The 15312-nt window shown below is 43.7% G+C and overlaps 2 protein-coding genes across 3 annotated transcripts in view; one reads left to right on the forward strand and one right to left on the reverse strand.

The window, feature by feature from the left end:
* Window positions 1-15312, forward strand: part of BRF1 (BRF1 RNA polymerase III transcription initiation factor subunit) — a 173215-nt gene that overhangs the window by 70570 nt on the left and 87333 nt on the right. Inside the window, exon 5 of the mRNA XM_063159797.1 lies at window positions 7004-7076. Within this exon, the coding sequence (XP_063015867.1) occupies window positions 7004-7076 (73 nt within the window). The remainder of the gene's footprint in view (window positions 1-7003; window positions 7077-15312) is intronic.
* On the reverse strand, window positions 8928-12149 carry BTBD6 (BTB domain containing 6). 2 transcript variants are annotated; one of them, XM_063159799.1, is made up of 5 exons: window positions 11799-12148; window positions 11254-11548; window positions 10953-11043; window positions 10555-10673; window positions 8928-10321 (listed from the first exon to the last, which is right to left on the reverse strand). In XM_063159799.1, exons 2-5 carry the CDS (start codon window positions 11457-11459, stop codon window positions 9289-9291), a joined length of 1449 nt encoding a protein of 482 aa, XP_063015869.1. In that variant the 5' UTR covers window positions 11460-11548; window positions 11799-12148; the 3' UTR covers window positions 8928-9288. The 2 variants fall into 2 exon arrangements, with proteins under 2 accessions (XP_063015869.1, XP_063015868.1); XM_063159798.1 differs by having other exon boundaries at window positions 11254-12149.

Genomic DNA, 15312 nt, shown 5'->3' on the forward strand with positions numbered 1-15312 from the left:
AATGAACTACTGCTGAGCTGCACCAGCTCTTGCTTAGAAACTAATAGTGAATGCTGAGATTTTTCTTCAGAATGTTCCTGATGCAGCTCAGTTGCAGTGGGAGGTGAGGGACCTGCAGGGCTCTGTCATCTGGCTGCAGGAATTTTGTAAGAAAGTCACCACATGAAACATCCTTACAGATTGTCTCCATGGAGGCCACTGACTGAATTACTGAGCACCCTGAAATAGGTTTCAGTGCATTTGAGGGTGAAATAATCATAGAATCATAGAATCAAAAGACCTCCAAGATCACCAGGTCCAGCCATCAACCACCACCATGTCCACCATTTAACCAAGTCCTGAATCTACTGTTACTCTGGCTCAGTATTTGTTTAATGACACATCCTAAATTCTTTCTCTATTGCTGCTCTTTAGGAAAAAAGTGGTAGAGGAAATCCTGTCTTTCTTGAATTGCTTTGGGACTTAAAAATATAAAAAAAAATAAAAAGCTGTCCCCTACAGTGTAATGTGCTTTTAGGATAGTATCGTGCTGCTAAAACTTAGCAATAGAGGAGACTAATTTTTACTGTTAATGGCAGTCTGTTTAAAAAGTCATATCAGTTTTCCTCTTATGCTGATGACTGAGATGTGGGAGTTTGTCTTGTTCCACTGGGGAACTGCTGCATTTTCATAAGAATTTTTGGAGCTTCAAAATTGCTGCCATCTTGGGAAAAGACAAAAAGTCTTTTTTTTTTCCTTTTTTTTTTTTTTTTTTTAATTGGAAAGGCAATTTCCTTGGTGTTTAATCTTCATGTAAAATACATCTTACATCTTGGAAATCTCCTGTTGAAAGTGTTGTTGGATCCAGAATGCCTCTGATCCATTTGGACTTCAAAGCAGGATCTGAAATGATCTGAAAATGTCCAGAGCACTGCTGCAAATCAGGCGCCCTCCTTGTGCCGAGCAGTCGTGCTGCTTGTTGATTGAGTTGGAAGGACAGGGAAAGTACTTGCTTATATTTTCAGATCCTGCAAATTTTACTTGCAAATATAGTCCTTAGAGAGGTCTGCAATCAGGCCTTTTGTTTGCTTTTTTGTTAGTCCAATCTAAGCAACAGGCCTGGCTTGTTTAGGAGAGCTGCAGAGCCTGTCTAGCCTTGGCCAAGTTCTGAACAGTTTAGGTTTTCTCCCATCTTTCCAAGCATCCCATTCCTTGCACCTGGAGAACTGTTTGGCTGAAGTTTCATCTCACTGTGATCAAAGGCTGCCTTTCACGTCCTCAGAAATGGCTGGGGTTTTTTTAGTCTCTTGTCATCTCCAGTGTCATGGTCTTTGCAATGGGGTCGTAAAAGACTTTTGGGAAGGGTTTGGCAGTGCTCTGACCCCCAGTTTCAGCCTGGTAGAATATAATTTTTAGCATGCCTTGTGGTGTGTCCTGCTGTTAAACAAGGCTGGTGTTCACTGAAGAGATCTCAGACATCTGAAGAGCCACACTCTTTAAAGGAGTGTGCAGGAAAATCACCAGCAATGGATGTCATTAATTAAAGTGGGATGTCTCTACTTGATACGAAGAAAAGGTTTTTCACTGTGAGGACAGCCAAGTGTGGAAACAGGTCATTTACAGCAGTTTTGAAGTTTTTATCCATCAAGGCTCTCAAGATCCAGAGCAACCTGGTCTGAGCAACCTGGTCTGTTCTTGTGGCTGAGCCTGCTTGGAGCAGGAGGTTGGGCTGGAGACCCGATGAGATCCATTCCCACCTGAACCACACTGTGGTTCTAGGTAAGGGAAGAGGATGCCCTTGCAAGAAATGAAAATCAGTGACTAGTACTTGCTTGGTCTCTCTTCCACTTCAGAACACAACTCTCACCACTATTTCTTCATCTGCTGTTTGTCTGGTACTTGCTTGTCTAGGAGGATTTTTATTGTGAATTGCTTTTGAACAATTGTTTTCATTTATTTAATGTAAAGGCAGCACTGAGCTCCTTGACTCCTCTATGATTATTGCAAATTATTGCGCTTTGACTTTCTTGCATAGATGGTTTCATAATGGCTTATTGTACTGCTGTGGTATTGGAGGAGGGGCTCCAGGACTGCCATGGATGTGATTAGCAGAAGGAGTTTCCTTTGGAATCCCCTTACTGAGGCCATTGCTTTAAAGCCAGTATGAGAGAAAAGCTGCTTAATTTTGATTTGTGTCTCTTTTGAATGACAAGCTGAGTTTGGTACTTGTTTGTATTTTTGTGTGTTACCTTTTGACTTCCCTAAATAGAGTATGGATCAAAAAAATTAGATGTTTCAGTTTATTGCACGGAGAAAGGTAAAATAGAGTATTCTTTTAAAGACTCTACTGGTTTGCTTCAGTTTTTGATACCCTTTGTTCATTTAAAGTTATTAATATGTTGACTGTATTTGCCTTTATTGCCCCTATGCAAATTGCTGTTGATTGAGTTAATTTAAACAACCTGTTTGGGACCTTCAGGCATTCCTACACTAGAAATGTTAATAATGAATCAAATAACCACAGGTGCCTCTTTCCCCAGCAACAGACACTCTCCTTAAAAACTCATTTGCTTTTCATGCTTGCTTAATTATTTAGGCAAGCAGCCATGGATGTTTCACAGTGTGAATTCTCATCGTGTTCCAACTGCCCGGTCTTTGTCTTTCCAGAGGAATATCTTAACCACTGTCACCATTTGTTGTACTCTGCCAGAATGCCACACTATGGTCTTGAAAAGCCTTTTTGGAAATTGCTTGTAGAAGGGTTATTGTTTTATAACTTACAGTCCAACAGAAACTTCCATTCAATGGTAGCAGCTTTATTTTTTGCTACTCTCCAGAAGTTAACGTGACCTGGTAACCTGGTAACTGTATGAATGGGAGAGTCTCTGCTTCCCCAGGAGAGTTTAAAATTCTGGAAGGTGTTAGACTGATGAATTCCTGTGTTACTGGAAATGAGGTGTGTGTTGTTATTTCTGAAAGTGGAAGTATATTGGTATTTGTGAACAGATCAGGCATGATGTGAAAGCAAGAGGAAATGATGAAAGGATAAGAGTCTCTCTGGAAGTGTCCCTTTGAAATCAGTGTCTGATGACTGACAGATGTGAAATGAAAAGACTGTCTCCAAAAAATACTGTGAAGGGCAAAGAGCATAACAAGTAGAAGGATCTTGTTGTGAAGATGTAACTGAATAATTGGAAGCCATTCCTTCACTAAATGCCCCTTTTAATTAACATAATGTGTTTGATAATGAGAACAGAAATTAACTATTGGTAAAGGACAACATCTTAGAGAATCTTAATGTCTCCTGTAAAAAGAGGTTTTTGCAGTGAGCACATACTTTGTCTGAAAAATGTCTTCCTGCTAAAGAAGCTACTTGTTTTTTTGTTTTGCCTTTTTTTTAATAAAAAAAAAATTGTGATGGGTCCACATGCTTGTAAACTTATTCTGTTAATTATGAGTTGAATATAAGAGAATATGGTAAAAACTATCAGAGTATGCAGATATTTTAAAATCTCCCCTCTAGCAGAGGTTGACACCCCTCTTTTGCATTAGGTGTTGATGCTTAAACCTAGTGATTACAGCAAATTTAGGAAATTTTAATATATGGTGAAAATCTGCAAAAAAAGAGCACAAGTCTTATGAAAGTACATAGAGCAATTGTCTCACTTCAACAGTTTTGATTGGGGAGAGTGGAGAAATACTGTTTTTCAGTATGATCCTTTTAAATTAAGGGGAAAAGAGGCTGAAGTTGATGTGGTAAGCTTTAAAGCTGCACCAATTCAAGTTTAAGCCGGAGACATCCTTTCAGAAGGGCATTTTTGTTTATTCACCATTCTAAGAACTCATATAAAATTAGGTTTTATAAATGCAAATGTCATATGATTCTAAATTTGGAACGTTAAGCTTTTGATGGATTGGAGTATATGAATTTTTATAAGAAGTTCTTAATGAAGAAAGAACTAGAAATTAAAGTAGGCCTCTAAATTAATTCTCCTAATTTTCTAAGCTTAATGGAGTGCAGAAAAATCAAATGATGAGAGTAAAGAAAGACCTCTCTAAATGCCTATTTTATATCGTATCTCCTCTGTCACGGGATCTGTGTGTGCATGTGAGTAATAGCTGAAATCAGTGATAGAGGAATAAAATTTTAGTGAAAGGGCCACCTTCCACTAAACCCAGGAGATCTTAAATATCATGTTTCAGGAGTTCAGTGGCATTACAGATTTCTGAGTGAACTTTATGCCATCTTTAATTTTTCATTTATGAGAAGTGCCTCAGAACCTGTGAGTATCTGTTAACTTTCAAAGTTGAGAAGCATATTGTTTGAGGGGGCCTGAAGTCATTTTTCCTATTGATTTGCCAGAAAAACTGGAAGCAATTAAATATTCCTGATTCTTTTTGTGACCCTGGCATTAAAAATATGTCAGCTTCATGAGGAATACAATACAGAACATGGACTGTACTGTATATTTTGCTTTCTTTCTAAATAGGTAGTAACCAGAAACTACAAAGAAATGGGCTTGTAAGCAAAAGAAATAAAATCCCTCATTTACCATTTCTATTTTAATTTATTATTTTGTGCAAATACATTGCCTGCACCTTGAAGTCAGTCATGAAACACTGATGATGTGGGTGAAGTGGAAAAGCAGGTTAGCTTTAAGCGCATTACTTCTCAAATAAACCATAGATCAGGAGACTTTTAGTTAGTCCAAAGAAAGAAGGATAAATAGTAATTGAGCACATTTATTATTCATTTGTCTTTGCTTTAGATTTAATTTGGAAATCTCTTTGATTGTTAGAACTTCACTAGAAGAAAAAATACATGCTTCTTTATGTCTCTTCATATTTATTTGCTCTTTATTATTGGGTTTATGGAAAGTTTACTTGGGAGGAGTTTCTTAGAGAGTGACATGGTTTGATGGTGACAAACATCAAGTGATAAGGAAAAAGGCTAGAAGGAAAAAATACTTGTTTGGATTAGAGTTTTATGTTGTTTTTTTTTTTCCCTCTAGACTAATATGAGAGAACTAGTTGAGTTTGTGAGGCCTCTCATGGAAACATCATATGTACTTGGCTCCACTGAAGTAACTTTATTGATTTGTGCAGTGAAATCGTCCTTGCAGAACAAGATCTAAGTGATGAGGTTCAGGATTTATAGTAACTTGGTCTGCCAGCTTAGAAGGCTGAAATTACAGCCAAACATTCATTCTTTATGTTAATATTTTTTAGACAAAAGGTCAAAACAACCCTTTTTGAGCTTGCAGTGAATCTAAAGCCAGCTGAAATGCTGCAGACATTTTGCTTTAGTGATATCTGTTCTGTTTTAGTGGCTCGTGGAAAGTCACACACACTCAGGCTCCATATCAATTGCCAGATTCTGTAGGTATTTTTTTTTCTGCATAAAATTTGGTAACTTATTTCCTAGAAAATAGACTTCTCATTCAGAGGGTATATTTTGCTCTTTTCCTTCCCGTAGAATAGTGCTTGAATGTTGTCTGCTATTTCAGGAAGAACAAGGGCAGTGAAACTTAAAGCTATATTTTTGCATCTTGTAGGCCAGTCCAACCATTGGTCAGACACAGCATTTCTCATACACTCCTTTTTCACTAAATATGGAATGAATTACCATCATCTCATGTATAATTGATTGCACAGTCACTTTCAGGATATGTGATCATTCTGAGGATATCTTTGAAGTTCTAATTTCTGATTTTAAAAATATATTTGAGAAAAATACACATTAAGAACATTTTCATGTAAACATTTTGAAGGGCTAGGTGAAAATATGTCAGTTGTTTGGGGGTTTGGTTGTTGTTGAGATAGATATATTTTAGTTAGGTTGGTAGAACCATCTGTACACATGGGAGGAAAGCCTGCTTTTAACCTAATGTTGGAAAAGCTCTTTGATGAAATGGAAAGAGCAATAGTTTTCTAATTCCATAGGCTTGTGCCATAATCATCACTCAGTTGTGTAATTGGCTGCTAAGTAAACACTTCACTATCCAGGCATAGGAAAGAGAGGGGCAGTTTTGTTCCATAAAAGCAACAGAGTATATTGCATTGTTCAAAACAAACCAAAACCTACTTGCTTGGAGTGTAGGAGGATGGAGTTTTTATACTAACCTTGACCTTTACATATGCCTTGGGGGAAGCAAGGTGTTCATGGAGCTCCGTGGGAATGTTTGAGGCTGATTGGGAGCTGGAGTGCATCCTGCCTTTCTTGCTGACCACAAAAACACATCTTAAGATAGAGAACGAAAACTTCCTCAGACTTGTAAAATACAAATATGGCTGTCTGTGCTATAAATTGCAAATCAGAGTATGAAGAGTAACTCCTACCCTCAATTTACATCCTCCTGCGTGCAGCAGTGAAGGAGGGGATGGGAGCAGAGCTCTGTCCCTGGTGCCTGAGCAGGTTTGCTGTGGTTTAGAACTTTTCTGATTATTTTTTGTGTTGCTTTTTGTTTTGTTCTTAATGTTTTTAATGTGATCTGAGGCAATGTCCAAACAGCAAGATATGACAAATAACCCTTGGGGCATGCAGCACCACTCCTTGATTTGGTGAAAAGTTTGGTGTGTGCTTGTGCAATACTTAATTATGCCACTGCAGATGATCATGCAGAACCGAAATTTGTACTGACTTGTATTTGCTCAGGTTTTGTAATAGTGCAAGATAAATGACACTTTATATATACTGATATTACATTTAAGTCTACTTAATGCTTTATGATGTAATGTGAAAAACTGTACTACAGAGTAGCACTGAGCCCACTGAAGAGCATGATGAACAACTTATAATTTTTTCAATATAAACTTATGCTTTGATTTACAATGCTAATTTGTGCAGATTTTGACAGGCTCTCTGAGTATTATCCTGTACATATGAATATTGCTTGTATAACTTGAATTTTTTTTAAGCAGGTTAAGATTTTGAAAGTTGAGGTTTTCTCCTTTCCATATAAATGTTCTATTAAAAACATTTGTGGTTTATGATCTACATAATGCTTTTTTTGTCTTTTAATAGGTGAATGTCTATGTGCTGGGAAAAACCTTCCTTGTGTTGGCCAGAGAACTCTGCATAAATGCTCCAGCCATAGGTATTTTTTTCAATGATTTGACTTTTGACTATTTTGAGTCTTTTATTCCTATGGTTACTTGAAAAGAAATATGTATGTATGTATATATACACAGTGTTGTATGTTAATACTCAAGTAGAAACTTTACAGTGAAGCTGGAATCAATCCAGGCCGAGGAGCATTGCTGACTGTAAGAGTCTGTTCTCCTCTTTGGAAGAGCTTTTTTGGAATTAGATGCTGTTTTCTTTTGCAAATAGTTTTGTTGCTTTTTCCAAGAGTAATTTGGGCTATACTAAGACAATGGACTGACGTGTAACAAATTAGTGTGTGTCAGCAAGCTCCTGCAGGCCTGTCACGCTTCAATTCCACAGATGCAACATTTGATAAGTATTTGCCAAATTTACTATCTGTCGATCACCTGTAGCTGAGCTGTTCATTGCTTGAAATACGAGTGGCTTGGTGGAAAATGAGCAACTTTTTCCAAACATGTGAATAACTTCTAACAAGTCAACACTGAAATTGTAACTGTGATAGGAAGGTGGGGTTTAACCTGTCAAAAGGGTATAGAAGCCATTCTCTAGGTTGTGTGTCGAAGCCAAGGGAATTTGTGCCAATTCCAGTTAAAAGAGTGCATTTATAGTGAGGTCTTGTGACTGTTACCCACCTCTGTGTGGGAATTATCTGCCTGCATCTTTACCCACTCTCACTCCCACTCTCTTTCATCAGTACCAAGAGAATCAGATGGCTGTGTTGCAGAAGGACAACACAGGCACAGCCCTGGAGCTGTTCTGGGCTGGCACAGGGCTGCTGCCTCTGCAGCAAGGGGAGCAGCAGCTCACACACAGAGCACCACACAGCTCAGATCTGCTGCAGAGGTCTTCTTCTCAGTAATCCACTCCCCTTCTTACTTTTCATTACTTTTTTTGGTCCCTTTTTTAGAGAGAGAAAACAGGCAGGATTTGCATCGCAGCTTAGTTTCAAGGTGAAAATTAATGCAGCTTGGGAAAAGGCAAACTTGTTAGATGTAGAGGTACTTGTTATACATGGAAAAAATACTGGTTTAGACTGCTGTTCTCTTCCAAGCCCATCCTAAGACTTACAAAATACAGTAAATATTTCTAATTGGCTCAGCTATCATCATGAGACCTTTGAGAAAAAACTTCTATTACTTTCTGAGCAAAGTACTAACCTAGAATGATTGCTGATAATGCCTGAGACTGTGTTTTCCAAAAAAAGAGCAAGAGGAAAGATCCAACAGCTTTTTTCTTTTTTTTTTAAGGTGGCTTATTTCTAATTAGTAATCTTAAGTGAACGTAAACACCATGTTGCAAGTATTTTTCTAATGCCTGCTGTGCTGTATAAAGATGGGATGTAAATTCAGATAGTGTCTGCCAGTAACACAGCCCTGGGCTAAATCTGTGATGCAGGCCTGTCACTGAATTAATTAACTTCATCTGTGTGTCTTGACTGGCCATTCAAGGGGGGTATAGTTTGACAGGTGCAAGTGGCAGTGTTGCTGTTTGGTGGGCAGGCTGGAGGATAACAGAGATGCTGCATGTGAAGGGGCATTAGGAATTTTCAACTATAACCACAGGAGGATTTTGATCAGCTTTGATTATACTGATGGTTTGTCTATCTTCAGCTTGGGCAACACACAAAAAAACCCTGAGCTTCCTCAAATGTCAGCTCCTTTTCTCATGAAGGGAAAATAAAGGCTGCTGATGGATAGTTGCAGTTACCAAGAGAGGGAACCTTCCTACTTGCTGGGTGTGGATGCACACAGGGACCAGACTACAGTGTCATCACCCCTGTTAGCTGTACATGAATTAACACACACGAGCCATAAGGTCAGCAAAGATCAAGTACACAGGATTTAGGGCAAGTAAAAATGTTTTTTATATTTCACAGATTCGTAAACTGCTCTAGTTTAGAACATTCTGTTTGAGTCAGCTGCAGTCTGCAAGTTAGTTATCTATATACAAAATAAATGCACAGTACGTGCAAAATTTAACATTTTTCTGCATGTTGCAGTCTTAATAATTAAGTCAAATAGCTTATGAATAAATAAAATAAGATTAAATTCAAGAGCATTCCTTCACTTATTTGTATAGCCTGATGTAGCAGATAGGTAAGTAGCATAACATTCCATACTGCTGCAGAGTTCGTAGTAAAACCAAAAAAATCCCTTAATGTGCATCATTGCAGCACTGGAATACAATCAAGGTGAAATGCATCATGCATAGAAAATGAGCTCAGGTATCTGTCCTCCTTGTACTCCGGTCCCATTGGTGCTGTCCGAGGAGCACTGGAACTGGAACGTCACTTTCCCGCACTGCACTTCAGTCATTCCCTCTTGTCCAAAGTAACTGAGTTCGTTCCCATCCAGAATAGCACTTACATTGTAAAACGTGTCTTGCTCGACCTGCACGGGGTGTTCAAACCACACCGAGAAGGTGTTGCTGGAGCCGTCGGAGGTAAACTTTGTCAGGTTCTGAGCAAGGACAACGCCTAAGCGCTTCAGTTCGATTTTGACGCTGTATTCAGCTTTGCCACAGCTTGACCCATACAATCCCAGTCCCGCTATAAATATCCGTTTGTCTACGGCAAACTGAATACTGTCACAGCGGCCTCGGTACCGCCACTGATTGCTGCGATACGCAGACGACTGAAACCGGTGGCAGCGCTGAGGCACGAGTCCTTTCCTTTTCGTCAGGGGGAACTCTAGTTTGGGTTTATTTGCTGCTGTGTACCATAGGAATATGTTGTGAGTCTCCTCAAGGGTGAGGATGTCGGACTGGGCAGCTCCGTTGGCAAACTCTTCCAAAGTCATGGTTGGAATCCGCACCAAGTACAAAGCTTTCCCTAATACATTCCTCTTGTTGCGAGGCGTCACCGGCAGCCCTTGCCTTTTGCATTCGGCCTCTGCCCAGTTGAGAACAGCCTCGAAAACTACCACTTCCTTGGTGTTGAGTGCTTCCCGGGTTACAATGATCTCTAGTGTTTGTTGATCTATCTCACAGAAGCCCTCTGACTTCAGTGCCATTTCTGCCTGAGCATCAATCACTTCCCAGCAGCGCTGTGTCAGCTCTGGCTCCTCGAAGAGCCTGCTCTGAGACAGCAGGACACAAGCGTTCTTCGCCTCTAAGCTGGTCTCCAAAAAATTGACGCAAGCCTTCGCTAGGGCCGGCACGATGTACTTCTTGGCAGCATAGAGTGTAGCCAGAACTGTGTCAGCTTCCAGGTCTATTTCATCGCTATACATGTATCTAGACGGAGGGGTGAAAAAAAAAAATATTAGTTTCTCAGGGAAAAAAAAAAGTAGGCCATGAAAATAATCTATATTCGTCTTTGCTGGCAGTGAATCTGACATTCAATATTTGTCAGCACATTAAGTAAACAGCAATAAGTGCATATTGCACAATGTCAATTAGGAGATGTATATTTTATAAGCTACTTTGATTCTGTCCATGTAATTAGCAGACTTGTAGTGGCCACTTACTTTAATAGGATTAGAAAGGCTGCAGGTTCCACATCTGGTATATGGATTTCAGATTTGACCTCTGCGAGATCGCCATAAAACATAGCATAGAAGACAGAGCTACCAACTGCCAAAACATACTGGAAAATAAAGAGAGAGAAGCCTCAGTAACATGGATCAGGAACAGCTGAGCGTGCTGGCTTTCCTGAAAGCTGCATTTAGCGAAAGTTACAAGCTGCAGTGGAAGCAGAACACTGCCTTAGACTGCTCCCTTTAATTGCAGTGTATTATGCGAATTACTTCTGGGATTAGACAAGAGCTATAATTAGGAAACAAAAAAAGTGGAACCTAGTTGTAAGGCAGGGGGAAAAGGCGACCTGCGCAGCAGCATTAAAAAGCCAAAAATTATCTGCACAAACCTTATGGGCAGGAACTTTCTTGGATGCCCCTGGCGGGCCCACGATGAAGTGAACGTCAGCCATGAGTTCGTTATTGAACATCAGCGCGTTCCTGCAAGCAGGGGAGGGGGAGAAGCCGCGTTAGCCGCGGGCTGCGCTCGCCCGGTGCCCCAGCCTCCCGCCGGCGGCCCCGCGGCTCCAGCCCAGCCCTGCGCTCTGGCCGGGCCGGCCGCAGGTGCACAGGGCGGGCGGGCGCCTCTCGCTCTCTCTCTCTCTCTCTCTCCCGCCCGCCCGGGGAGGGTCCGGCGGGCCTGGCCCTTACCTCTCCCGCAGCGTGGGATGGAAGGATTGCCAGTTGGCGCTCTCCAAGTTGTTGTTGTTGAGGTTTTGGAGCTGGGGCGGCGGGGGCGGCTGGGCGCTCTGCTGGAGCTGCAGGGCGTTCTTCTTGCTGTTGGCAGCGGTGGCGGCGGCGGCGTTGCTGTTTGCAATGTTAGTGTTGGTGCTGGCAGGGTAAAGTTCTGCAGCCATCTTCTTCTTCAGGGACAGGGGCACTATCTCATAGCATCCTGGCACCTTGCCGTTTGACCTCACACTCTTTTTGGACTTCTTTAAGGTCTCTGGAAGCAGAAGAAAAAAAGTCAAACACTTCATGATCCTGCCATTGAGGCAACCAGGGGGCAGTGGCATGAGCAAGAGAACTAACAGATCCCAAATGCGAGTCCCACTATCAGGATATTTTGTACGCTTCTAGATGCAGGGTGGCCTTTGGTTTTTTTTAGAGTGTGTGCCCGTTCTTTGGTTACCGGCCCGACGCACCTTTCCGGGGGGAAAGGGGTGATGCTGTGTCGGATCAGTGCCAGCGCTCACCTTGGCTTGTGGGGGGGTCCCAGCCTCCACGGCACTGCCACGACTGCAGCGGGGAGCCCGAGCGGGGCCGGCAGGCAGTTCCTTCCCCAAGGAACGGGGAGAGAAAAATAAAAATAAAAAAAAAAAAAAAAAAAGAAAAAAAAAAGGAAAAACCAAAAAAAATCCAAAATCCAGCAACAAAACCCCAGGAATCCGGCAGAGGCGGTGGGTCAGGAGCGAGAGTCAATCCACAAATCCTCCGAGTGCAGCAGCCCGGCGAGGGTGAAGCGCAGCCAGCCGCCCGATCCCCGCTGCCAGTGCTCCGCTCCGTCCTTCCCGGCCCGCCGGGGGCACATCCGCGGCGGCCGGGCCGAGCCGAGGCGGCGGCTCCCTGCAGTCCCGCTCCCGGGCGGCCCCGCCGCCGCTCGCACCAACTTTGCTCCGGTCCCCGCGGCGGCCGCCGCCGTCGCTGCTGCTGCTGCTCCTCCGCGCTCCTCCCGCCCGCGCCAGGGGCGCTGCTGCCCGCGGGGCGCCCCGGCTCCTCCGCGGCGGGCGGGAGGGATGCGGCGCTGCCCTGGGCGCTCCCTTGGCGGTGGGATGCAGCGCTACGCGGCCGGGTTCGGCGCGGCTCTGCCGGGCCTGCCTCCGCCTCCCGCACTAAGAGGCAGCGACCGCGCCGCGCGTCACGGCCGCCCGCGCCAATGGCGAGCGCAGGGGCGCGGCGGGGAAAGGGCCGCCCCCCGCCCGCCCGTCATCGCCCCCCGCGCCTACGTGCGCAGTGCCGGGCGCCCGCCGGGAGCGAGTCCCGCGGTGCCCTGCGATCGGTGTCCCCGCACCGCCCGGTGTCCCCGCTCCGGCCGCAGCGGGACGGGCGCGGAGGGACGCGGGGCAGCGCGGGGGCAGCGCGGCGGGGCGGAGGGGGCGGCCCCGAGCGCGCAGCGCCGTTCCCGGGCGGCCCGGGCGGGGGCGCCGCCGCTCCGCGCTGCGCTGGGCGGGGGAGCCGCGCTGCCCCGCGGGGCCGCCCACCGGGCTCGGGGGGCACGGCCGCGGCGGGGCTGCTCCAGGCTGGGGATGCTGCTGGGGTTCCTCCCCTCTCCCCGCAGCCCTGTGCCCGCTGTCCCCGTCCGCGCCGTCCCGCCCATCCTCCGGGATCGTTCGGAGAGGGCTGTCCCCCTCTCTGTGCCCGTTCCCTGGGGGAGACCTGCCGCGGGATCGGCGCTCGCCGCTTTCGGTGGGGAGCACTCTTCGGAGCACAACTCGAAATTGTTCTTACATCCCTCGTAGTGACTGTGTGGCATCAAAGTTCTTCCAAAAGTCCAAGTCAGAATTGGGATCAGGAAAGAAGAGAAAGTCTTGAGCAGAACACATGCCCCTTGCTTAAAACATGAAATAATGTTTTTCTTGTGATCTGCTCCATGGCCCCCAACATCCCCTTTGAGGAAAACCAACAGGGTTTTGCCTGATTGTAACTTGCTCGCATGTATGGAGTTGCATCCCCAGAGGTCGCCCAAACTCAAAGGGGACCCTCCTGCAGGCAGGTGCATCCATGCTGGTTTGGTGCCCCTGGAACGAAGCAATGTGTTTGGGGTTTGCAGCTTCTAACAGTTATTTACTTATTTTCAAATATTTACCTCCATGCAGGGCCTGTATATGCTAACCCGGGCTTGGTCTCTGACTTATATATTCACTGTCCTACTTTTTTTGGTTTCTTTGAGGCTTGCTATTTAAAACCCACCCACGTATTCATTTTCTGACTGTTTGGTAGCTTCAGAATTCAAATTAACGATGTGCAACGTTTTGTCAAATGACCTGTGGGCATGAATGCCAGTACAAATGTCTGAATAGCTACAATGCAAATGTGTAAATGCTCCCGAAATTCAGCTCTGAAACTCAGCTCCAGAGACAGAGCTGAGAGTTGCTCCTCCCAATCTGGTGAGGTATGTGGTGAATAGAATGGAAGTAATTCTGGTCCAGTTGGTATTATTCTTAAACTGGCCAAAGTTTGGTCCTGTGAAGTTTGACTCCATTCAAATAATAGATTGATTGAGGAGTGATATTTGAAAAGGGGATTTTCCTGAAGGTGAGCCTATTTGTTTGCACTGTGTATTACTGTTATTAATTCAGTTCAATTTCTAGAGAGTGCCCCTACCAATGGTAAGTGTAATTGTTGTACCTCTTCAAAGTGAGCTATTGAAGGTTACATGATTTGTGCTAAAACTAATAACAGGGTTACAAAGAAAATTGTCAGGGGAGGGAGGTCTTGGGCTGTACGTCCCTTCCAAAGATGCCAGGTAGATTTTACCAAAATACCCCAAGTGGTAAGGTTTAAGTATCTTCTGGTAGTAGTATGTCAGCTAACAGGGTGGCCAGAAGCATTTCCAACTCTTTCAGCAACTTCAGGATTAGTTATTGAAGTGTTTTTGGAACAAATAATTCCAAGATATGGTACTGTGGAAGCAATAGACTCAGATAGGGGAACTCATTTTACAGGAAAGACCCTTCAAAGGGTGATGACTGCTTTAGGAATACAATGGAACCTCCATATCCCCTGGCACCCCCAGAGCTCGGGCTGGGTTGAAAGAATGAATGGAGAAATAAAGAAACACCTTTTGAAGCTGGTGATAGATACTAAGATACCATGGGTACAGCTCTTGCCACTGGCTTTGGCAAAAATAAGGGCCAGACCCAGAGGAGATAGTCAGTTATCACCCTTTGAACTGATGTTGGAATTCCTTACCCTTGTAATTCTCAACCTAGTGTGGGGATGGAAATAAGTGATTATATTTAAAGTAATATGTGGCCAGGGTACTGTCTGCTCCATTCTGGCAGCTGCAGGAGCTGAAGCTGGGCACTCTCTGGATAAGAAGAGATGGAAGAGCAAACCAGGCATTGCTACATGTTCCTGTAGTACCAAGAGCAAAGTTTAAATGTATGTTGAACCCCAGGCTGTGGCTTCTGAAAGGTTGGGGTTTTTGTTGTTGAATTTGAAATATGTCATTTCTCTAGAGCTTCATAAAGTCATACTTGGAAGTGCAGAACACCTGTCCTTAGAATCATGGGGCTTGATAAAGTTCTCCTAAATCTTTGATTTTTCAAGTCATGTTTGGGTCATGTTTGCAGCCTGGAATTTCTTCAGTTTTGAGGGAATTTGAGGTTGGAAGTTCTTGCTTTATAAGTGCTTTCATTTAAATGCTTCTGCAGGGCTGACAGGCATTATCACCTACGGTGTGATCTTGGTAATTATGGATAGCAACAGGGCATCATTGTTAGGACTTGGTGCTAAATGAAACTGCTTTGATTAGTTGTAAATCCCTAAGATTTCTACAGTATTTTGAGCTGAATTTTCATCTTTATAGGTTTAAGTGCCCAAGTAGGGGATCAGCAGAGGAAATTGAGTTGAGACTAATAGTTAACAATTTACCGTACGTCATGGATTTTCGGTCAAGTGATAAAAGGCTGGCAGGAAATGAGAAATTGATATCTCAACTAAGAGTAAACATGTGTTAAGTGTAGCTTTTAAAAGATTGTTTGATAA

The sequence above is a fragment of the Melospiza melodia genome, chromosome 6 (assembly GCF_035770615.1).
Source record: "Melospiza melodia melodia isolate bMelMel2 chromosome 6, bMelMel2.pri, whole genome shotgun sequence".
Classification (NCBI taxonomy): Eukaryota; Metazoa; Chordata; class Aves; order Passeriformes; family Passerellidae; genus Melospiza; species Melospiza melodia.

Excerpts from the sequence above, each read along its gene's own strand:
- BTBD6 (XM_063159798.1), bottom strand. The coding sequence starts at position 11,618 with ATGCCACTGCCCCCTGGTTGCCTCAATGGCAGGATCATGAAGTGTTTG. Across the intron at positions 11,044-11,253 it reads CATCCCACGCTGCGGGAGAG|GAACGCGCTGATGTTCAATA; the intron begins GTAAGGGCCAGG and ends CCCTGCTTGCAG. Across the intron at positions 10,674-10,952 it reads AGAAAGTTCCTGCCCATAAG|TATGTTTTGGCAGTTGGTAG; the intron begins GTTTGTGCAGAT and ends TTTATTTTCCAG.